The sequence below is a fragment of the Monodon monoceros genome, unplaced genomic scaffold (assembly GCF_005190385.1).
Source record: "Monodon monoceros isolate NGI ecotype Baffin Bay Population unplaced genomic scaffold, NGI_Narwhal_1 Super_Scaffold_21, whole genome shotgun sequence".
Lineage (NCBI taxonomy): Eukaryota > Metazoa > Chordata > Mammalia > Artiodactyla > Monodontidae > Monodon > Monodon monoceros.
Window position 1 is genome coordinate 55,832,324 of NW_021703778.1, and position 24,854 is coordinate 55,857,177.

General features: G+C 40.7%; 3 protein-coding genes across 8 annotated transcripts in view; 1 reads left to right on the forward strand and 2 right to left on the reverse strand.

Moving 5' to 3' along the window:
* Window positions 1–4,670, forward strand: part of TMOD3 (tropomodulin 3) — an 88,608-nt gene extending 83,938 nt beyond the window's left edge. For all 3 annotated transcript variants that reach the window (XM_029236954.1, XM_029236955.1, XM_029236956.1), the window contains exon 10: window positions 1,705–4,670. In XM_029236954.1, coding sequence (XP_029092787.1) covers window positions 1,705–1,739 — 35 coding nt within the window. In that variant the 3' untranslated portion in view covers window positions 1,740–4,670. The remainder of the gene's footprint in view (window positions 1–1,704) is intronic.
* LOC114903739 (RNA polymerase-associated protein LEO1-like) lies at window positions 4,436–19,643 on the reverse strand. Its single transcript, XM_029236958.1, has 9 exons — window positions 18,231–19,643; window positions 17,460–17,605; window positions 16,621–16,705; window positions 15,453–15,547; window positions 14,738–14,872; window positions 14,101–14,236; window positions 12,655–12,796; window positions 10,520–10,596; window positions 4,436–4,635 (listed from the first exon to the last, which is right to left on the reverse strand). Exons 1-8 carry the CDS (start codon window positions 18,312–18,314, stop codon window positions 10,541–10,543), a joined length of 879 nt encoding a protein of 292 aa, XP_029092791.1. The 5' UTR covers window positions 18,315–19,643; the 3' UTR covers window positions 4,436–4,635; window positions 10,520–10,540.
* Window positions 19,644–20,710: 1,067 nt separating this feature from the next.
* LEO1 (LEO1 homolog, Paf1/RNA polymerase II complex component) overlaps window positions 20,711–24,854 on the reverse strand; it is a 60,253-nt gene continuing 56,109 nt past the window's right edge. The window contains exons 11-12 of one of the 4 annotated variants that reach the window (XM_029236951.1): window positions 24,024–24,135; window positions 20,711–22,139 (exon numbers count right to left, since the gene is read on the reverse strand). In XM_029236951.1, the coding sequence (XP_029092784.1) occupies window positions 24,034–24,135 (102 nt within the window). In that variant the 3' untranslated portion in view covers window positions 20,711–22,139; window positions 24,024–24,033. The other 3 variants (XM_029236950.1, XM_029236949.1, XM_029236952.1) reach the window with 3 other exon arrangements.

Genomic DNA, 24,854 nt, shown 5'->3' on the forward strand with positions numbered 1-24,854 from the left:
TTCTTGGAAATGTTCTACCCTAAAGACTTACGTGCTTTCAGATATATCCATGTTCTTCAGAGATCCATATACATGAATTAAGTTTGTATTTGAGGACTCAGTTCTCCATTTGATTTCTTCCCTAATATTTCAGTAAATACATGAAACTTGTTCATTAACATGGACTGAAATTAGAGTTGGGGTGCACCTAGTTAAATAAGTATAAAAATGTTCATGGGGACCTGATACTTCAGTCCTCCTGGTTTTTATTTTCTGGACAAGCTTTTATGTGCATCACTTGACTGTCCAGTCTCATCTCTTGAAGGCCAGTGAACAGAAGCCAGCAGTCAGAACAGCATGAGAGCACAGAATTCGTAGCCTGGCCGGGAGGCCAGTGCACCTGTTAGCTTTTCATTCCTCTGTTAAAACAGCCAATTCAGGCTGAACAAAGGCAGGTGTCTTCCTACTTGCTTCCATAGAAGAGAGTATAGAAATTAATAGACCAACAATGTAACTTAAACAGAGGAACTTACTGGTTAGAGTATCAAAACCAATTATGTATACATGCAAATCCTCTAGCTTTATAAAAGCTAACTGACTTTCCTCATCCCGAAAAGATGGCTGACCTCAGGACCATCCCGTGACCCCACTGTGGTGGGTGACGAGGCTGAGTACCTTCACTGAATGTTTTCTATATTAACACTACACTAAGCAGACTCTACTCGCACAGCCGTGAGGTACAGGTATCATTATCCCCTGTTACAGAGGATGAGTTGGGGCTCAGAGAGGTTACCTTACTTGCCAAAGAGCAAACCACAAAAAGCAACAGATTCCCGCTCTTGCTGACTCCAGAACCTGTGTTCGTTTTCCTCTCTAAATAGGAGTTGCCACAATGCTGAGGAGCCCTGACCTGGTGGCTCTCAGCAAATATTCTCTGGTAGCTGACAGGTGAGAGTGAAGGTAGCAAGACCCTGATGCTGAAGACTTTGCCCTGCTGCTAGTGAGCACAGCCAATCGGCTCAGGGTCACCAGCCCGGGAAGAGGCTGGGGGTCCTCAGATGTGCGCCTTCGTTTACTCCATTAACTGGACTAGTTGACCAACCGCTGTGGCTGCCCAAGTTTATGGTAGCGAGATGTGACATCACCACATTACCAGGGTCTAAGATCTTCATTACTTTGCATTTGTTGTTTTCTCAGAGCCCTGAAGTGGCTCATTTTGTAGGAGATAAGAGAAGGAAAATTTGGAGAGCAGTAGCAGCAAGTCACTTACCTTTGAAACGGATAATACTGTTTTTGGTATGTTCTTGCACAAACTGAGGAATTAATCAGAAGAGCATGCAAATAGTTACGTTTAATACTTTCTAATCCCAGCTGCCTGAATGTCATTTCAAAATTTAATACAGTAGGTTATTAATCATTTTTTAATGGAGGTATAAATTTTAATACACAAATGAGACAGGCACAGTGACTTGAAGGTGACTGCCGACCATTCTGTTGTAGATTTCTAATGTTACTGCAGTGTAAGCACCGCGGAGCTTAGCCCCTCAGTTCGTAACAGGTAAGTAACCATGGTGAAGGATGTGAGTTTTTTATTTTAATGGCCGTCTGAACTACAAATGGACAATCCATTTTTGTACAACTCTAACTGGATCACACAGAAACTTGTCACAAGCAAATTAACATTGTACAAACTAACAGGGATTTCTAACATTCTTTTTCTCATAGTTCGCAAGAGACGAGTTGAAGGAGACCACCAGTAAGTCTGCCAACATGTAATCTTCGGAAGACTTCGAAAGTTTGCCAAGGGCCCGTGTTGTGATATCAGATGTAAAATTTTCCTCGGGAGAAGGGAAAAGACTGGAAATTTTTTTTTTTTTTAACTACATGTATCTTTTATCTAGTTTAAGTTGTTACCAGTTTCAGATTGTAAATCACTAGTAGGTGATATTTTGTATTCTAAAGCATTATTTCTACTTTCTGCTAAAATCGGTTTTAATTTAGCTTAATTAAATGGTTTATGATGAGTCTTGGGTTAAAAAAATACAATTATAAAAAAGTTTAGGAAGTCATTTATGTAGAATAATATGAACATTCTAAGGACCAATCTTATTTTTAAGTCAGAAAGGGACATTGCTGATGTCAGAATTGTTGTTGCACCTCTTAGGTACAAGGAACTTCAAAGCTTTCCTTATTCCATGGAAAGGAGACTTTTCCAAGTTTCAGAACACATGAACTCGGCAAGAGTATGGTTTTTGCTTCTATCAAGAAAGAGAAATGCCAGCATTTTAAAACAGATGACTCAAAACCTGGTCATCTGTTTTGGAGTCAAAGCAGATCTCTAGGAGAGAGGAAGCAGTCTCCTGTACGTTCCATGGCACTGCACCTGTCCAAGGTGTCTCAGCAACACCTACAGTTTTTTTCAACAAAGTCATCAGCTTAGCCAGGTTACACACTTCGTTTAAAAGTATAGTTAGGTCTAAGTTCATTACCGTTTTTCGTTGTAATAATGTGGGCATTATTAAATTTTTGTGAAAGCTCATAGTAAAAAAAAAAGCATCTGAGTAGGAAAGCTATTTTTTTCTTCCCTGTAAAAGGCATATAGCCAACTCTCAGTTATTTAGGGTAGAAGCAAAAAGAAAGCTGTTGTTAAACACATGAAATCAAAGTTAATAAATGGTGGAGATTAAGTCTGAGGAGCACGCAAAACGGTCCTTTAAATTGATGGTTACTGATGGTAAATTAGAAACTGGCCTGGGTGTAAATTAAGAGCTGCACAGGATAGTGAGACGTTCCTACATGCAACACAGAATTGTCTGAATGGTATATAATCACCACTCACTACAGATTTTCCCAACCAATAAGGAAAATGGCTGTTAGATAAATCTAACTTTTATTATCTGTGTCCTTTCATCTTGTACTTTTTGGTCTACATTGTATAAAAGCAATTTCTCATAACACAAGCTGTCTTCCTATCCTTCAAAGTATTAAGGTGAACAGTTAAACGGTGGTCCTGTGGTGGGAAGACTACTCCAGATCCAATAGTATGATAGACAATTTGGGCCTGCATTCATGTCCTATTTCAGGGCAGCCCTGGAGCAGGAGATGGCAGAGGCGTTACAGCTGCAGACGACAGGGGCAAAGGAGTCTGAGCAGTCCTGGCCTTGACAATTCAGGCCTGGGTGTATCACTTACAGGGAGATTTTTCTAAAGGAGGAATCTCCTTCCAGAATAGGGGAGAGGTCTATTGTTAATTTTTTTAAACTTCTTGAAATTGAATTATAAAATGTCTGCTCCTTTGTCTTGGGTTGGACAGTTTATCTAATGAGCTAGGCAGCTCCTTGCATGCTACAGTAATAAGCCTTCTTAACAGGCAAAAGCTTTCCTCATGAGGACTGAGTGTGTGTTTTTTTGGAATCAGTATCCATTGTTTGAAAGGGGCCAAAGACTGGCTTTGCACTGTACTGCTATTCCCTTTCAGTTATAGGGTGCTGGAGGTTTTTCCAAGTTAGCAAGTCAAGCTCACTCTCGCTCGCTCTCTCCCTCTCTCCTTTCATAAATGACTTTGGAAATGCACTTGGTTTTAGAGACTGCACAGTTCCAGCAGGGTGGGGAGTCAGCATGGAGCAGCTGTGCAGAGCTACCAGTACACTTTTAGCAAGGCTTCCTTGCTTGCCCGGCCCTGTCAGTCAGTCAGTAAATTGCTAAGTATGTTACCCTTTCCTCCCCAAAGCTTTTTTTTAAATATAGGTAGGTGGGCCCCACCTAAAATTGTGTGTTATACTTGGGGTAATATCTTTTCCACTTATTATTTATCAAAGTATGAAGAAGTTGAGTGTTTTCCTTGTACCATTCCAGTTCTGAGCTACAATAGTTCATTATATAATTGAAGAAAAGATTTCTTAATAAATAAGGGTGAACATTCATCTGATTAAATGCAGAAAATCTTTCAAGAATTGTAATGACAAGGGAGAAAACTGATGTTTACTTTGATCTTTAAAAATTTGGCACCTCTTACCCTTTTAGTAACTTTCAGTATTTCTGTATTTCTCTAAAATTTTTTATAACAGATTGGAGTTGTGAAATACTCTTGATTTTTAAACCAAAGATTTTCTAAGACTAAGTTTTTATAGTGTAAACAATGTAAGCTTATCTGGTTATCTAAGCAAAGACTATTCTTTGCATTTTTAAATTGCTGTTTTTTAAAAAGCTTTTAATTTCCCATTTTATAAAATTTTATATTCATATTGGAAGTTCTAATTCTTCCAGTTTGTCTGCATGAAATTGTATGTATTAAAAATCAATATTAATAATATTGATATTATTAAAATGGATTTTGGTGCTGTACACTTGGAGCTAAAGCCTAGTAGAAGTCTAATTCATAGGTGAAATACATTTTCTAATGGTGCGGTGCCTGTCGTTTAAAAGACCAAATAAACATTTTGTGTTTAAAAAATTAGCAGATTGTTAGAGATCTTAAGGAGAATTACATCTTGATTGTTAAACTGCAGATTCTCGTTATTTGAATGAAATAATCCATATACTTGCTTTGTACAGTAGGTGTCCTCTGGAAAAGTTACATGTATAGAGCTTTGTATATTGTTTTTCCGTTGACAGCATCTGATATTTTTTCATTTAAAAAGGGGAGTCCATGGTATACTGAAAATTATAAAAGAAAAAATGTTTTGATAAAATGTTAGTCATGTTCTATTGTACATTATACTTAACCCTTGCTACCATTAAAATAAGATTAAATAATTCATGAGGTTTCATAAAATCTTTAAATTTTCGCTCTGTGGTCCCAGGACTGCCTCACTTTTTCCTTATAAAATCAGGAATCACTGTTACCTCCCAGCAGATACAAGGATCACTGTTTTTCTAGAATCCATAGCAATTTCCGTTCTCTGTAAGTTCAGTACTGTCCAGTTTTGCTCCTTCATTTCAAATGCCAGTTCACTTAAAAAATTTTTTTTCTAGTTTTATTGAGATAATTGACATATAACATTGTATGAGTTTAAGGTGTACGACATAATGATTTGATATATGCACATACTGCAAAATGATTACCACGATAAGTTTAGTTAAACATCACCTCACGTAGTTTTAAAAAATGTTTTTCCTTGTGATGAGAACTTTTAAGATCTATTCTCTTAGCAACTTTCAAATATGTAATACAGTATAACTGTCATAACTATGCTGTACATTAGTCATAGGACATTCTATTATAACTGGAAGTTTGTACCACTTGACCACCTTCACACATTTCACCCACTCCCTGTGCCCCACCTCCGGCAACCACCACTCTGCTTGTTGTATCTATGAATTTAGTTTTTTTAGATTCTGATACGTGAGATGATACAATATTTATTTGTCTTTCTCTCTGACTTATTTAGCATAATGCCCTCAATTTTCGAACAGTATTAACTAAAGACATGGCACCCACAAGAACCAAGCAAATTGGATGTGTCAGAGCACCTCCTATCAAGGGGCGTGAGTTCTTCAGTCTAAACATCTATAGAACCATCTTTTCCATCAGCTCCCACTGAACATTAATGTTTCTGGCTGTTTCTCACCATACGACAGTTAATGTTTCTAGCTACTTCTCAGTCAAAGGAACTCTTCACAAATTTTTAAATTGAGAAAATTATATTTACAATAAGCAAAGATTTTTATATTCTTATGTCATTTTTTTCTTTTTGCGGTATGCGGGCCTCTCAGTGTTGTGGCCTCTCCCGTTGCGGAGCACAGGCTCCGGACGCGCAGGCTCAGCGGCCATGGCTCACGGGCCCAGCCGCTCCGCGGCATGTGGGATCTTCCCGGACCGGGGCACAAACCCGTGTTCCCTGCATTGGCAGGCGGACTCTCAACCACTGCGCCACCAGGGAAGCCCCTTATGTCATTTTAATGTCATTCTTTCTTATGTCATATTGATTTTTCTGCATTATAATTTAGTTCCGTAAGTCTTTCCCTATAAAAACTGAAAAAATTGGAAATTTTTTTATAATAAAACATTTGTAACAGTTTGTTAATGCTGAACTCTAACCTGCAGTCTGATCATTCAGAGGAGCCAATCTTGTCAACCATTACCAAGTATTTTAGACAGCCTTCATTGACATATAAAGACTTTTACTTAGGACATTTGCTCTAGTGGCTAGATAAGAATAGATTGTAACACTGTGAAACACCACCAGCCATGTCTTGTTAGCATTGTTCAAGTTCCTACACTTTTAAGATAAACTCCCATGGAGTCTACATATGTGAGGCTTAACTTCCTTTTCTACAGACTATCAATATGTTTTAAGTGCTGCAAAGCGATTAATAGGCCTAAAATTTTTCTGTCAGATATTGTAGTCCACTCAGAGAGTTAGGTTTAAGAACAGAGTCTGGGTGCTTCTTGGTGGCTGTGTATAGCAATTTTTAGGAGTTTAAATTTCACCTTAACTCACAAAAGAAAAAAAGTCTTGGATTCAGTTGTTTAAACTTTTTAGATCTGTCTGCTTAAGAATTGTAAAACAAAAATTGTGAAAAAAATTGCATGCATACATGTGCATTTACACACACACATAGCATAAAAACCTTTGTAATTTTGAATAAATGCCCACATTTTTTTTCACTCTTTTGGATGAATTATATTTGGTTTTAGTTATGTTTAAAAGCTTGAAAATTACCTTTATAACAGTGCATCATTCTTTGTCACATGAAATTGGGCATTTAAATACATTTTTTAACTCTAAAATGCTATAAATGCTTTATTTTTTCAATTTTTATAAATATAAAAACTGAACTTTATAATACTGATACTTAAATATTACAAAATATTAATATTATTGGCTCTTATTAGCACAGTGAAAGTTCTTTTGAAAAATATGGACTATAGACATTTAGAATTTACCACTTCATTTTGGAATAAATAATTTCACTAAAGTTTATCAAATATACTGTAGACTTGGACTTTTTGGAAAATCCATTTAGTGCCTATGTTCTAAAGTTCATTCCTTACACACCTCTTAAGAACAAGTTTATTAATTTCCCTGAGTTATTCTTTCCTACCCTATTAAGTTAAACCATATAAAACTGTCAATACGTGACCATTTATACCCATAAAAATAGTAAGTTCATACGGTTCAATCTCATACCATCAGTACTCCGTCTGGTCTGTCCATAAAATCAAATTGAAAAAAAAAAAAAAAGGGCTTCCCTGGTGGCACAGTGGTTGAGAGTCCGCCTGCAAAAGCAGGGGACACGGGTTCGTGTTCCGGTCCGGGAAGATCCCACATGCTGCAGAGCGGCTGGGCCCGTGAGCCATGGCCGCTAAGCCTGTGCGTCTGCAACGGGAGAGGCCACAACAGTGAGAGGCCCGCATACCGCAGAAAAAAAAAACGAGTTTTTTTTAAAAAATTGACAAATATGAAGAAACAGGGACCTATGATACAGTGCGTTCTGGGCCTGATGGGAGCCAATCCAGCTATTCAACTAGAGATTATTTTTGCAGTAAAACAAAGACATCTCTCATCAGTCACCTATATCCACCAACCAAAAGAAAATCAGCGCAACGTGTAATGGGTTTGAGGAAACTTTTAGGGATAAACATCAAATAATTGAATTTTGAAACTTAAGCAATAACAAAATTCCCCTTGAATCTTTAGTGTTGGCTGGCCTTCCAAGGATGGCTGTCAGGCTTAAGTTCACATATGGGAAGGCTTGATGCCTGTTGGAGGCTCGGGTGCTTGGGTTGTCAGGTAACTCCAGCTCCTGTGAGTCTGAGTGGATGTGGTGCCAGGAGCTGTGGCTGTGGGAGACAGTGCCCTCATGCTCAGCCCAGTGGCACCCTTCTCCAAGCACCAAACAATGAGAGGGTCCAAAATCCCCAAACATCTTTTGGCCTTCAAATATTAAGCTTTCCACCTTGTCTACAAGGGTTGAGGGCCTCTAGGCTCGGCCCAACTGCCCTGTTGCTGAAGTAGCAGAGCCTCAAGGCCAGCCCTTATAAAGAACAGCTGACCTAATCTACAGATTTAATGTGATCCCTATCAAATTACCCATGACATTTTTCACAGAACTAGAACAAATAATCCCGAAATTTATATGAAACCATAAAAGACCCATAATTGCCAAAGCAGTCCTGAGGGAAAAGAACAAAGCAGAAGGCATAACCCTCCCAGGCTTCAGACAATACTGCAAAGCTACAGTAATCAAAACAGTGTGGTACTGGCACAAAAACAGACATACATATCAGTGGAACAGAATAGAGAGCCCAGGAAAAAACCTACACACCTATGGTCAATTAGTCTTTGACAAAATAGGCAAGAATATAAAATGGGAAAAAGATGGTCTCTTCAACAAGTGGTTCTGGGAAAGTTGGACAGCTGCATGTAAATCAATGAAGTTAAAACACACCCTCACACCATGCACAAAAATAAACTCAAAATGGCTTAAAGACTTAAACATAAGATATGACACCATAAAACTCCTAGAAGAGAACACAGGCAAAACATTCTCTGACAAAAATCATACCAATGTTTTCTTAGGTCAGTCTCCCAGGGCAAGAGAAATTAAAAACAAAAATACACAAATGGGACCTAGTCAAACTTAAAGCTTTTGCACAGAAAAGGAAACCATAAACGAAACAAAAAAGCCTACGGGCTGGGAGAAAATGTTTGCAAATGATGTGACCGACAAGGGCTTAATTTCCAAAATATACAAACAGCTCATACAACTCAACAACAACAACAACAAAAAAACACAACCCAATCGAAAAGTGGGCAGAAGACCTAAATAGACATTTCTCCAAAGAAGACATACAGATGGCCAATAGGCACATGAAAAGATGCTCAAAATCACTAATTATTAGAGAAATGCAAGTCAGAACTACAGTGAGGTACCACATCACACCAGTCAGAATGCCCATCATTAAAAAGTCTACAAACAGCAAAGGCTGGAAAGGGTGTGGAGAAAAGGGAACCCTCCTACACTGTTGGTGGGAATGTAAACTGGTGCAGCCACTATGGAAAACAGTATGGAGTTTCCTCAAAAAACTAAAAATAGAGTTGATGTATGATCCAGCAATCTCACTCCTGGGCATATACCCAGATGAAACTAATTCGAAAAGATACATGCACCCCTATGTTCATAGCAGCACTATTCACAATAGCCAAGACATGGAAAAACCTAAATGAATGAATGGATAAAGAAGATATACAATGGAATATTAGCCATCAGGAAGAATGAAATAATGCCATTTGCAGCTCAACAGACTTGAGGTTGCCAAGGGGTTTGGAGGGATAGGAAAGGGAAGGAATGGGAGTTTGGGATTAGCAGAGGCAAACTATTATATATAGGATGGATAAAAAACAAGATCCTACTGTATAGCACAGAGAATTATATTCAATATCCTGTGACAAACCATAATGGAAAAGAATGTGAAAAAGTATATATATACATATGTATAAGTGAGTCACTTTGCTGTACAGAAAAAATTAACACAACATTGTATATCAACTTTACTTCAATAAAATTAAAAAAAAAAAGAATAGCTGACTTTATGATTGAACTGTGCTAGTACTTCTCAGCATTCTGGATGAGTCTCTAAATGGCCTTTCTGGAGCGGGTGCTAATTATGTCTCTGTTTACTGCACAACTATGAAATTATACTTTAAAAATATAAAAGGGAGGGAAATATAATGTATATCCAGGTTTTCTGCGTGGTAAGATGATGGGCCATTTCCTTTTCTTTGACCATTTCTATTTAACAAAAGACTTCTAAAAAAATGTATCTAATTAGTATTCAACTCTCAGAGGAAGAGGAATGTAAACATTAAATCATGAAGAATTTACATGGTCAAGTCCAAATCCCATCAAGTTGAGCAAACTGACTTCAGAGAAGTTGAATAACTTCCCCAAGATAATATCATTGGCTTGTTCATTCAATAAATAATTTTTATGCACCTATTATGTTCCAGCTACTGCACCAGTCACAAAGCTAGAAGTCAAATCTAGCGTTTTGTTTCCCACTGCTCTTTTTTCTCTAAACCTTTTGGTGACCATTTCTCTCAGATATTTTGGGTGTCTTTCTCCATAAGGTCACTAATGTAATCTGTTCAGCAGTGTGACTGCTGTGCAAATAAGTTCCTGACTCTTGTCTCAAAAATGTTTTTGTTTTTAACTTAAGAAAAAGCTTTGGACAGAGGTCTTAAGTTCTAACTCAGCTTCCATGTCTGTAAAATGAGAATAACAGCAGCTGCCCTTTGAGTTGTTCTGAGGATTAGAACTCGTAAGGTCCATGCAGCACTTGGCAAAGCACCGCGTCTCCAGCGAGCCCTCCCGTGCTGTACCTGCTCGGACAAGGAAACCCAAGACCCAGAGCAGACAGTTACCAAAATAAGCTTCTCATTTGGGAAGAATGTATTTTCTAAAGTCACAGACTTGCTTCTGAACATTTTTTAACCACAACTCGGATTATGCAAAAGCAACTCAATTCCTCCCTTCAATCAAAACAAGTCATTTCATCATTGTTTTAAAACAAACAGTTGAAAACCATACTTACAGCAAGCACGCGTTTCATGCTTCAGTCATCCTCTTCTTCTTCGCCGCCTGCTTTCCTCTTTCTGGAGGGTTCACCTCCTGAACAGATATGAGAGAGAAGGTGTAAAATTTAATACTGAACGTTTCTGGAAATTTTGTCTTGAGTAGTTCTGAGCTGATGGGGGAGCTAGCCCTTCATGTTAGAACCCTACCCACCAGCGGCGACCTTGTCCACAAACACTGTCTCTACAGGTCAGACAAGGGGAGCCCGGGCTTCCCTGGGCAGCAGTCAGGGCTCAGGGACACCTCACTCTATCCTGACGGGGATTCTGCTCATTATTACTTGAAATACATACCTCTGCTTCCTCAGTACTTCACTTTCTCTATCTAAAATTCAGTATTTTAAAGCCTGTCAATTTTTTTAGAAGGACTGCTTGTGTTTTATGTGTTTTAGTATGCTTTCCAAGTTTTAAATATATTTTTTTCACATGAAAAATTAGTGCTTCCATTACACAGTAAGGCCGATTTCTATTACTGAGATGTTTCCTCTGATCTGTAACTCCAAACCCATAGCGGAGCATGTTAAGTGTTCAGAAAACACTGGATGAATGAATATGGCACAATGGCAACAACATAGCGATTTGCTTGGGTAATTAAGACTCACATTTTCTTTGCACTTGTGCTCTTGTAAGTGGAAAAGGAAATAATTAAAGGAAAATAATTTTAACAACATGGAAACGAACTAACCCTCCACTATTATCATACCCATGATGAAGGCGAGAGGCCCCTTGCTCTACAGTACTCAGCTACTTCTAACTCTCTGGTCGAGCCCTGGGGTCTCAGCCATGTGTCTTTTCTCACAGGCCTCTCCATCCTCTGGCATGTCCACCCTAACGCTCTTCCTTCAGCAACCAGCAAGACGGCACCTGCTCTGGGCAGTCTCCCACCGCGCACAGGTGTCAGGCCCTCCTCTGGGCCACGTCTAGGCTTATTACTGCATTCATCTCACTGAGTTACAGGGAGGTGTGTAGACATCTGTCTGTGCTCCAGGGCTGTGAGTTCCTCTTCATTCCAGGAGTTGACTTGTGGCTACAGGGCAAACCCCTTCAGACTGAATAAATTTGGTTTTACCCCATCACTGGTGAGCTTCTTTGCTCTCAGCGATCTTTGAGCCTTATCTTCATCTGGTCCCTCATCACTCTCTGAAGAACAGATTCTGGCCCTCTCCTCTGAAAGCAAAGGGACTTTAGATATGGGATTGACCTTCAAAGATGAAGACCCATTTATTCCTGAATTTTTCTACTCTTGAATATTGCTACTTCCCACCATATATTTCCCTTGAGGAGCCAACAATTTTTTAAAGTTTTCATAAAGAAGTATGTACAGCTTTCAAACATGCTTAAATGACTTAGATTGGAGAGGTTTTTCCTTTGGAGAGATTGTCTGATCATTTTTAAATACCCGAGGGGATTCGTGCACACATTTTTTTAAAAATTTATTTTATTTATTTCTTATTTTTGGCTGCATTGGGTCTTCGTAGCTGCACACAGGCCTTCTCTAGTTGTGGCGAGCAAGGGCTACTCTTCGGTGTGGTGCACAGGCTTCTCATTGCGGTGGCTTCTCTTGTTGTGGAGCATGGGCTCTAGGCACACGGGCTTCACTAGTTGTGACATGCGGGCTCAGTAGTTGTGGCACGCGGGCTCAGTAGTTGTGGTTCCCAGGCTCTAGAGCGCAGGCTCAGTAGTTGTGGCGCACGAGCTTAGTTGCTCCGCAGCGTGTGGGATCTTCCCAGACCAGGGCTCAAACCTGTGTCCCCTGCATTGGCAGGCAGATTCTTAACCACTGCGCCACCAGGGAAGCCCCACATTTTTTAAAACTACAAAGTTTAAACACTGGGTCCCTATACAAGCAGGAGAACTGCCTGTTACACATTTTCCTCCATAAGGACAAAATTATTTAATTGATTTTCTTTATTATGGGAGTGCCTTATTTTCCCAGCTAAGCTTTTGTGTGGCAAAGTGGTCCTAGGGAAAACAAAATAAAAGGCCTTGGTGCTGTTGTCCTAAGTGAATAACAGCAAGACAGTAAGAGCCCACCAGAGCACAATCGCTCCCACGGCCCTGAGATGGTGAAGCGTGACCTCCTCTCCCTACTCACCTCGGCCATGGTTCTTGCTGGCTTCACCCTCCTCACCACTGCTGGGGCCCTGGTAGGGGGCACTCGGCCCCCGCTGGTTCTGCTTTTCCCACAGATGGATGGTCTCCTGGTGAGCAGAAGCCCTCAAACGTTCTTCTTCTTTCTGTAAAGAAGCAAATGAATTACTGAACTTTAAAACAAAAAATGAACTCACTTAGTGCCCCCTTGAAACTACTTTACTGTAAAGAACACGTAAATGCCTCGCCCAGGACAACACCAGTTCCTATGTCCTCAGGGTACAGTTCTCTCCACTTTACACCTCTGTCACCACACATGGTCATCATCTTGTGCGGTTCGAAGGCGTGAAGACAACACAGGGTGGAGAGGCAAAGGCTCCCTCCCTCACACCAGCCGCCCCATCAGAAGTGGCACCGGCACAGCCCTGGGAGATGCAGCGTCCCCTGTGCTGCCAGGCAGAGCCCAGGGTGCGGCGACCAGCCTGAGGAACCTCGTTCATGCCCAGTGGACGCCTGAGGGAGGCGGGTTCTCTTCACCCCTGAGACAGACACCCGACTTGCCCAGGCTCCACCGAACTACCATGGTGCCCACACATTCCAGTCTGGGGCCCTCAACCCAGAGAGCTCCTCACAGCTCCTGATGGCAGGATGGGGAGGTTCTGGTGCGGAGGGTCCCTGAGCCCCAAAGCAGAGCCTTCATTCCCTTCCATCTGCCTGGCTTCTTCTACACACTGGGGTTCACTAGGCAGAGCCAGTGTCAACTGAGTCAGGAATGTCCTCATGACCTCCCCACATCACCTCCTATCTGGTTAACACAGTTTAATGATGTACATCAAGGGTTATATTTTTATATAAAGATTTTAAAAAATTAATTAATTTATTTTTGACTACATTGGGTCTTTGTTGCTACACGTGGGCTTTCTCTAGTTGCGACAAGCAGGGGCTACTCTTCGTTGCGGTGTACAGGCTTCTCATTGCGGTGGCTTCTCTTCTTGCACAGCATGGGCTCTAGGTGCGTGGGCTTCAGTAGTTGTGGCTCGTGGGCTCCAGAGTGCAGGCTCAGTAGTTGTGGCCCACGGGCTTAGTTGTTCCGCGGCATGTGGGATCTCCCCGGACCAGGGGTCGAACCCGTGTCCGCTGCACTGGCAGGCAGATTCTTAACCACTGCGCCACCAGGGAAGCCCGGGTTATATTTTTAAATTACTAGTTTCCCTCTGAAATCTCATAGATTGGAGAGAGAACACCCAAGGGTCCGGATTGCTGTATCTCACCATCAGCCATTGACTATGACAATTACTGTGGTTAACCACATGCTTAGAAGGTTAAGCAGACTCCCTGATAACCACAAGAAATAAAACAGCTGTGACAATAAGAAATGATGAATTAACATTCTGGAAAGCACAGTTCTTAATACCCCAGACAATCCCAGGATAAATCTCAGCCAACATACCTTAACCATCTCTGTGCACTGGCATTCAGGATCACGACCAGCCATTGGTAAGATTCTAATCTTCTGTGTCCTTGAGCATCTATTAGCAAGTAGCAGGGTCATCTTTCTAAGTGTGGCACAGTCTGTAGCATGAGGTCTGCAGGAAACAGAAAAAAACGTCTCACTGTTTACAAAGAATATTTGGAGGCAATCATACCAACAGCAAACACAGTTGCGGACAATGACACACCAGCCCCTGCGGCAGCCCCTTCCTCTGGCGCATGCGCACACCAAGAGCATGCTCGCGATCGGCAGGCTTCCCAGGTAAACGTCCCTGAAGGGAAGGGACACGCTGACCAGCAGAGCAGCACAGACAGTCCAGGCCTCTTACCAGGTGCGTCAATCAATGTGAGTTAATAACCGGTCTTCTGGTTTGTACGGCGGGCTCATGTTGGTTTCCATAGCGTGAACTGGCTCCCTGAGGGACAGCAACTTGTTGCAAAGGTGAAAAATAGCATGGGAACCAAACCACGGGCCTTGGTGAGCTGCACCTCAAAATCAGGTCAATCAGGACTGAGGCGGGCTTTGTGCACAGCCAACCTCTCTGCCCTGTTGCTCTTTAACTGCCAAGTAGCTGTGGGTCACTATGAATAGTTACCTGAAGGTGAGTTTGGACTTAAAGATGGCTTGTCCCTGCAGACCAGTGTCTTCCCTAATGAACAGCTGGTTGTGATTGCCCTGCATCGGGGCCTTGTAAACATCAAACACCTCATTGCCTAAATGCAGGGACAGGCTGGAAACAAGAAATAGTTCAGTTATTAGCGTGGATATTTAACAAATCCTACAGCTTCCATTCTACCCTGTTAGCTGTCCTTAAAATGCTGTGGAACTGCAGGATCCTGTCCCCATAGTGAATTCATAAGAAAAACAAAGAAAAGATACTGGAAACAACTAACCTAACCTTTCAAAGTAAAAGGTGGTAAAATCCATCTTCCTTTCAACTTCAAATATAATTGTTTTTATCATTTTCCCAATCTCTACCATTTCATTAGTAAAATAGAAACCATTTTTGCAAACATACCAATTTATAATGTCCAATTATCACAAATGGGCACTAAGATTAGGCTTTCATCTCAATAAGGTAAATACTGTGAATTTGATCACATCTTGGGTCTGTGACTAGAGTATCCCAGTGCTGCACTGTGATCTTAACCTTATTTATTTCTCCCAGGTTTCCCAGATAATGCCAGAGGCCTAGATCTTGTTGATTCTTTAATGAAAGATGATCCCAAAATACGGTCCTACGCAGAAAACTTCATTCATCCCAGGCCTCCCTCTGGGCATTTCCATACTCTTCAGGCATTTATGCTCACCTTCCATCGGACCACTTGACTATCCGAGCATTGCTTTCTTTAATTTCATTTCCTTCTTTGTCCCGGCGTATCCTCCATCGTATAGTATTTTCTATCTGTTTCAAAACACAAAGGCATCAGAAAACCCGTGTTACTAACTGCATGCTCTTTTCTCCTCAAGTGACCTGTAATCATGTGCCAAGAATTCATAGATGGTAAGAGAATAAGCTCACCGCAAAATAGCTGATTAGACAACATGGAAACCTTCCTGCTACAGATACCTAGAGATACTGGTTGAACTCAACAGACATTTTGTTTTAATCTTCTCTGAGCTCCAGTTCATGGCAGTGGAAGCAAAAACTTCGGGGCCATATGAGGTAGGCGGTTACAACTGAGATCTCTGTCTATTGCAGCTCAACTTGAAGGCTATGAACCCAGAGAAAGAAGGACTAAAAAAGGACCCATTCGCCTAGTAAGATAGGGAAGCTCTGAGTATTAATTTTAAAAAGAATATACAATTAAGTAATAAACAACAGATTAAAACCTGAGACTTTTGCTTTACCCTACCCTTATGGTGGGGAACTCCAGATTACAAAAGTAGCATAAAAATGGATCCTGCCACGGCTACCACTGCGGCCTCAGGCAGAAGCTCATTCAAAACCCCGTTAAAGGCAACGCCATCCCTGTGAGAGCAATGGTAGGGTTTTGCCATCCAGGCCTTCTCGAGGGAGACCACCTAATGACAAGGCCTATTTTCTGTGCATAACCTGAATTTCCATAAAGAGTCTGAGATACTCTTATTGTGGGAAGCTGCTTGGATCTATCCACAATAAAATGTGGAGGCAGTTCAGTATACCTAGCTACGTTATTATTTATCCTGAAGGAAATAGCTAACAATTTTCAAGAATTTTTATCTTTACTTCTGTCGAAAAATTACAACCGCAAAAGAAAGGTTAAAAAAGTGACAATTCTACAAGGATTTTTTAAAAAGGATATATACCTTCTCCTCTAAAAATATTCTGAAAAGATATTTAATGCCTTGTTCTAAGCAGTTATTTGTACATTGTTTATGACAATAAACATAAAGATCATTTTATAAGCTGGTCTCAAATTGTTACCCCTGTGTTTTACTTTATAAAAGGAAAAACTCAAAAAAAAACAAACACAGGAATAAAGTGTGAAATGGTACCTTTAATTTTAACCTGGTTCTATCTTCTTCATCAAGCACTTCCTCATCTTCAAATTCATCTTCATAATACTGAGGATCAAAAGGCCTAAAAGTTGTTTTTTAATGTAATATTAGCCATCTTTAGTATTGAATATAATTAATGTATAAAATAATAATCTTTACAACATGCACTAATATGTTAAAAAAATCACAGTAGACAAATAACTTCATGTAAAACTTCAAAAAGTATGCAAATTACTGTACTTCCTTGAAATTTGATTTTAAAACATATTACCTGAAATAAAATCCAAACGTGACTAATAGTTCAAAGTTTTTAAATTATATTTTTGTTCTGTGACGTATGTCCTCTAAAGTATAGGTGACACATGATCTATCTTTTCATATTTTTTAAGAAAAGTGTCATGTTTAATTGCATAAGAGCTTGCAATAGTGCACCATCGTGAATAATACCCATCAACACTATTTTGTTGTCTAAAATTGTGGTCGTTTCTAGATTCACAAAGGCTTTTGCATTGAACATTTGTGATTTCTCTAGAAAACTTTCTCATTTTCCAATTTTTCAGCTTTATGATAGTGAAAAATACCTTCATCAGCTATGTCTGCTCATTTATAAGAAAGTGCCAAAGTGCTAGAAGAATTATTAGCATTAAAACTTTCTCACACCAGTAATTCATCATTTTCTACCACAGCACATTCTAAATTTATTTTTTCAGAGTTACATGAGAAATCTCCCACCTCTGTGATTAGCCAACTCATTATAAATAAGAAAAACATTTACATTCCACATGTTTTTACTCAATATCTTGGGGAAAAAAAAAACCTTTAAGCAGTTCTCTTACTTGGGTTCTATGCTGAGAAATTTGGGTAGTTTAACAAGGTACAATTCATTTCCTAAATCACAGTTGACGCTGGGAATTTCTACTTCTATTTTGGCTTCAGAAATTGGCTCTTCCTCCTGCTGGTCCTGAGGCACTCCACGTCCATCCTAAGAGAGAATCAGAATGTGAGAGCCTGAGTTGACATTAGAAATGCTCTAGCTCTCCTTCTGCACTAGGCAGATGCAGGTGTGACCAGAAGTAAACTTGGACACCCCTTCAGAGATAAAGCAGTTGGCAACCCCTCCAGGCCTCTCCTTAAAATTTCATCCTCTCCCCACCCCCCAAAAAAAACCACCATGCAAAACAAGACCTGTTAGCCTGCATTACCAGAAAAAATGTTGACATATCTAGCTTGCTTAAGATATTTAGCAACAGATGTCTGAAATTATGCAACCCCTCAATGCTAAGTATTAAAATCAGAGAAGAATGTCAAATAGTACACACTTCTTGGCACATGTGTAAATAAGAAAAACTTTTAAATCAAAGGTTTTCAAATTATGCATCCTCACAGTCTAGCCCCTAAAGTTTGGCATCAAATTCATTCTGAGCAATTCCTTCTATTCCCTTTAATATCCAGAAATTCCCAGCATAGCTAAGAAAGTCACCCATTCGTCAGATGTTTCAGACTGCTATTGATTATCCATGTCCCCTCCCTACATGACCCATCAGCCTCTGAAACTTTTTTCTTAACTTTGAACAATGGGCCCAGTTGAGATTTGTAATTGTACTTACAGCAACAGGCTGTCCTGAAATGGGTGGTTGATTGTCCCCGTCACTCTCTGAAGAAATGTCATCTATGTCTCCAAACAGATCCATGGTCCCACTATAATCTTCAATGTTGGGGGAAAAATGCACAGTATTAATTTCTCTCACTGAAGTTCTTCACACAGTTCTTAGCCCATCACTTCAACATATTCCCAAGATTGATAAACCAAACCTCCACTAAACCATGATCAGACTGGCTCCCTGAGCCTGGCCCTCAGAAGCCTCACGAGAGTGTCTACAGGGAAGGAAAACAGCAAAGTTAGTTGGTGGAAGGCCAAGCTGCTGTGATAGCCAGCTTTCAAGGTGGATCCCAGGGATCCCTGCCTCTGGTATTCTTGCCCTTGTGTGATCCTCTCCCACAGGTATCACGGTTGGTCTATGTGATCAATAGAATACAGCCTCACTTCCAAGGCTCTGCATGACATTGTGGCTTTTTTGCCTTGCTCTTTCTCCCTTGGGTCACTTGCTCTGGAGGAAGCCAGCTGCTGTGATGTGAAGACACTCAAACTGCTGTGGAGAGGCTCATGCAGTGACAAACTGAGGTCTCCTGCCAAGAGCCATGTGAGTGAACCATCTCGGAAACAGATCCTTCAGCCCCAGGCAAGCCTTTAAATAATACAGTCTCAGCCAACATCTTGCTGCAGCCTTGTGGGAGACCCTGAGCCAGTGCTAAACCACTCCTGACCCTTAGAAACGGTGAGATATATTAAATGTTTGTTGTTTTAAGCTGGCACTCTCAAGGAATGTAGTTAGGGAAGGTGGGGGATGGTATGCAAGTCACACAAAATATGTCTACTCTGACACTCCTATCTCCCTGTCTTTGAATTCCCTCTGCACAAAGCCAGGGAAGCTTTGGTATCTCAACTTCATTAAATGAAGGCCACCACTGAGTTTTTTTGGTGAACCAATCAAGTATAGAGCCATGTCCAGCTATATGTCCTAACACATCAATCCAGAATGTATCGATATAAGTGCACCCGTATCAGTAAATTTGGCCCAAGGTATTTAGTGTTTGTCCTTCATCTCACATTCTTAGAATCCATGTCCACACACATTCCCCAGGCTTTTGCTCATATTTAATAGCAAAATCTTGCAATTCTTTTGGTGTGTAAGTTATTTCTTCTTCAGAGTTTGTGCTTTCTTTGCCAGAGTATGATGAGATCCTAGTGATGGGTCTGCTGGTAAAAAGTAGGTCAGACAGCACTCAGCTGGGTGATTCTTGAGGGGAATGCAGACTGCCCCAAGTGATGTTATTACAGCATTTTCAAGCAAGAAGACTAGTTTCACAACCTACTGAATGGGAGAAAATGTTTGCAAATGATAGGACCGATAAGGGGTTAATATCCAAAATATATAAACAGCTCATACAACTCAGTATCAAAAAATCAAACAACTTGATTAAAAAATGGGCAGAAGACACGAATAGACATTTTTCCAAAGAAGACATACACATGGCCGACAGGCACACGAAAAGATGCTCAACATCACTAATCATTCATGGAAATGCAAATCAAAACCACAGTGAGATATCACCTCACACCTGTCAGAACAGCTACCATCAAAAAGTCTACAAGGGCTTCCCTGGTGGCGCAGTGGTCGACAGTCCGCCTGCCGATGCAGGGGACATGGGTTCGTGCCCCGGCCTGGGAAGATCCCACATGCCGCGGAGTGGCTAGGCCCATGAGCCATGGCCACTGAGCCTGCGCGTCCGGAGCCTGTGCTCTGCAGCGGGAGAGGCCACAACAGTGAGAGGCCCGCGTACCACAAAAAAAAAAAAAAAAAAAAGTCTACAAATAGCAAATGATGGGGAGAATATGGAGAAAAGGGAACCCTTGTATGCTGTTGGTGGGAATGTAAATTGGTGCAGCCACTATGGAAAATAGTATGGAGGTTCCTCAAAAAACTAAAACTAAAAAAAAAAAAAAAAAACTAAAAATAGTACTACCATATGATCCAGTAATTTCATTCCTGCGTATATATCTGAAACAAAAACCCTAATTCAAAGAGATATGTGCATGCCAATGTTCATAGCAGCAATATCTACAATAGCCAAGATATGGAAGCAACCTGTCCATCATCAGATGAACAGATAAAGAAGATGTGGTATGTATGTATAATGAAATACTACCCAGCCATAAAAAAGAATGAAATTCTGCCATTTGCAACAACATGGATGGACCTACACGGTATTATGCTTAGTGAAGTAAGTCAGAGAAAGACAAATACTGTATGCTATCACTTATATGTGGAATCTGAAAAATAAAACAAACCAGTGAATATAGCAAAACAAACAGACTCACAGATGTAGAGAACAAACTAGTGGTTACCAGTGGGGAGAGGGAAGGGGGAAGGGACAAAATAGAGGAAGGAGATTAAGAGGTACAAAGTATTATGTACAAAATAAATAAGCTACAAGGATATACTGTATAGCACAGGGAATACAGCCAATATTTTATAACTTTAAACGGAGTATAATTTATAAAAATATTTGAATTACTATTTTGTACACCTGAAACTAATATAATATTGTAAATCAACTATATGTCAATTTTAAAAAAACCTTGTTTCCTCAGATATAGGAAGGCAGACTGCTTCTCACAGGCAAGGCAGGCTCAGAGGGACTAGAAAATTTGTTTTTCAGCTTTATCTGAGTCCAAACAGAAATCCCCATTCCTAGTTTCTTTCTCAATCAATACCCTTTCACATGAGAGACTTGAAGAGGCTGTGAATTCAGTTGATGTTGTAGTTCTGCAACCACACAATTACATGCGTTTGATTTTCAGCTACCTCAGCCCTCTGACTACAAGATATGAGATTCCTTTAGGGCTGTCACAAGTGCTCCCTGGTTCTCTGACCATGACTTGAGCAGAATGTTTGAAGACCTAAGCTTCTGTGAAGTCATAAAGAGAAAGACAAATACCACATCCCTTATATGTGGACTCTAAAATACAACACAAAGGAACCTATCTACAAGACAGAAACAGACTCACAGACATAGAGGACAGACTTGTGGTTGCCAAGGGGGAGGAGGTGTGGGGGGAGAAGGAATGGGAGTTTGGGATTAGTGGATGCAAACTATTATATAGAGAACAGATAAACGACAAGGCCCTCCTGTATAGCATAGGGAACAATATTGAGTATCCTGTGACAAACCCTAATGGAAAAGAGTATGAAAAAGAATATATATGTATGACTGAATCACTTCGCTGTACAGCAGAAACTAACACAACATTGTAAATCAACTCTACTTCAATAAGGTTTAAAAACAAACCAAAACTAACCTAAGCTTGTCGACTTTCTGTAAGTGCTCCAGGGCACTCAGAAGCATCCATCCCACACCACAGTCCTTAGTCATCAGGACTGCCTAGTAAGTGTAGCAGCCGCTTGAGCCCTCAATCACAGGGGATAATCTGGTTCATCATGATGCCAAGGCACCACCAGCATCCTGTTTCCCATTGGTGAGGAGCTCAGACCCAAACCAATCTACACATCTCATCTTTGGGGATTTGCTTCCTGGACTACCCAGTCAGGTCCAAGTTGGGCAACAGAAAACATACCAGTTGTCTACACAGATAGATCTTAATATTCTTTAAAAATTGTAATTAGGTTTAAAGTTGTTGATTTGGTTACAAAAAGTACAAAGAGGACTCCCTAAGGGATCACAGAATTAGCAAATTCAGAGAGCAACTTCCACCCCTAGAGATGAGGGAACAAAGGGGAAAGTTAGAATTATTATTAAACTTACAAACTTACAGACAGGGCCCCTTGGAGCTGAAACATACCTGAGGAAGAGAAGTGTCCAGCTGGTACTGATGTCTCTCGGGAGTACAATGAAGCTGCCTCTTCAAGTCTTGGTAAACTGCAAACCGGACTGAGCTGCTGTGGGAAGAAACTACTGCTGCTGCTGCGCCCCCTCAGAAAGAATGGAGGTCAACAGGAAGCCCCCAGAAAAGTTCCATAAACAAACAGGAAGGAGCAATCTTTTCTTTGTTATTCAGGCTCCCAGTTCTCTCTGGCGCCCCCTAACAGGGGGCAGCTGGCAAAGCTGAAATGTGCTTGCAGAGCCTTGGCTCTGCATAGCCAAGCTCTGTAGAGAAGGGCAGGTTTGGAGACAAGAGACAAGAGCTCAATCACTGTCACATATGTGTCTGCTAGTGAAAAAACAATGTTGCCTTGGAAAGGACAGAGTCAAAATGAAGGCTCTCAAGAGCCAGGCATCGGAGTTTCAAGTTGATAAACCAAGAAACAGCAAGGGACTGAAGGTTTCTGAGATAAGGAGAGTGACACAGTGGTGAGATAGGACCTTATTCTCTTTCAGTGTCACTTCTCTATAACCAGGCTTCAGGGTGAGCCTCCCACAAACCACCCCTCCTAGATTGTATTAACAGGCCTAGTCCGTTCATAAGGGAAAGATTAGGCTGTGTAGAAGAGCACTGTAGAAAAGACAAATATATATCTTAAATATGGATTTCAAATATATCTGCTAATTCTCTGCCATTTCTACCATCGAGAGGAGTCAAATTTCCCTCCCTTTGAATATGAGCTCACATCAGTGACTCACTTCTATTGAACAGAATGTGGTGGATTTTGAAAAAAGATAATACAGCTCTCTTGGGGTGCTCACCGTTGGAACCCAGCCACCATGCTGTGAGAAAGCAGGGCCACAACTAGGACGCAACGTGTGAGATACTCACTTTGGTGAAAAATATAAGTGGTGCCAGAATCTTAGTGATCAAGGTAAATAATACTGCAATACATTTTAAACTCCATGCAAAAAACTCCCATAAACAAAACATCAAAATTTCAAATAAAGAGACAATCTATCCAGTTCTGTACTTGTGCCACTCTTCTCACTTGGCTTACCCTAATCCCAGCCCTGTCAGATCATCTTTATTTGAATTTTTGACATTTTATTCATCATATTTTTACATTAATTTTAATTTTTTAAAATGTTGTATTACGGTATTATTAAACTTGATTACTGTAGTGGGCTGAATAGGGACCCTTCAAAATTCATTATCTACCCAGAACCTCAGAATGTGACTTTATTTGGCAATAGGATCTTTGCAGATGTAATTAGTTAAGATGAGGTCACACTGGATTAGGGTTAACCCTAAACCCATTGATGGGTGTCCTGAAAGAAGAGTGGGATCTGGAGAGACAGAGCAGAGACACAGAGAGACACAGAGCAGACACACAGGGAAACAAGCCATGTGAAGACAGAGGCAGAGATTGGAGTTATGCTGCTACGAGCCAAGGATTACTGGGATCCTCCAGAAGCTAGGACAATGCAGGGAAGGATTCTTCCCTTTAGAGGGAGCACGGCTCTGCCGACACCTTTATTTAGCATTTGTAGGCTTCAGAACTGTGAGAGAATGTGTTTCTGTGGTATTAAGTCACCCAATTTGTGGTACTTTGCTACAGCAGACCTAGCAAACGAATACAATTACGGAGGCTTTTTTGCGCCCCTTTTAAAACTCTGCACCCCAGAAGAATGCCTCACTTGCTTCACCTGGCCCTTGCAAGCCTTCTTTGTGGGGCCTGGGAGGAATTCACTAAAACCTAAGAATTAGTGTAAGGCATTAACAAAATCAGCCTGCTTTGGGAGGGGTCAATTTCTTGAACAGAGACCTGCTTTTTAAATTTTTTTATTACAATTAAAATTACTCAAAAGCAAATCAATTTATTTCAGTCAAAATAATTCATGTTTACATCATATTTATAAAACAAACTGTACAATAAAATACATAAAGTTCTCACATTTTCTACTTCAATCATCTTCTTCCTCTTCATCACTGATCACGTACTTCTTGTGCTTTTTATTTGCTTTATCATCATCTTCCGCTTTTCTCTTTCCAGAAGGCTCACCTTCCTAAACAGACAAAAATTTGAAAAATCTCAAAGTTCATAGAGAATATTTCTAGAAAGGTTTATCAAAAGTAGCTCTGAGCTGAATAACCCTCTGAAAACCCAAAGATAACATAAAATTTTAATAAGAACATTTACCAGCTGAATAAAACCAGTGGTTAAAGTCATGGCCAGTTTCCAAATCTACAGGTACTAGAGGCATTCAAAATGACCCCAGAGTAATAACAAAACTAACCCTAAAACCCAATTTCAGGCCCATGAGGGCGAGCTAAGCAATTGTGACCCAGTCTCACAGGGGGAAGAAGCTGTTGTACATGGAGAAGAGCTGCAGGAAAGTGGAAATGGGCTTTGCCCTGGGAAGAGTTAGGGCTCTCCCAAAGAAGTCAGCCTATATAACCGCTTGTTCTGCTGACTATTTTGACCATAATTAGGCATTTACTTAAACTTTTTTCTCTACTTGCTGAGCATTTCACTTCTTCGTTACCTAAAAAGCATTCTAAAGACTGTCAATTTTTTTTTTTTTTTTTGCGGTACGCGGACCTCTCACTGTTGTGGCCTCTCCCGTTGCGGAGCACAGGCTCCGGACGCGCAGGCTCAGTGGCCATGGCTCACCGGCCAGCCCCTCCGCGGCAAGTGGGATCTTCCCAGACCGGGGCACGAACCCGTGTCCCCTGCATCGGCAGGTGGACTCTCAACCACTGCGCCACCAGGGGAGCCCTAAAG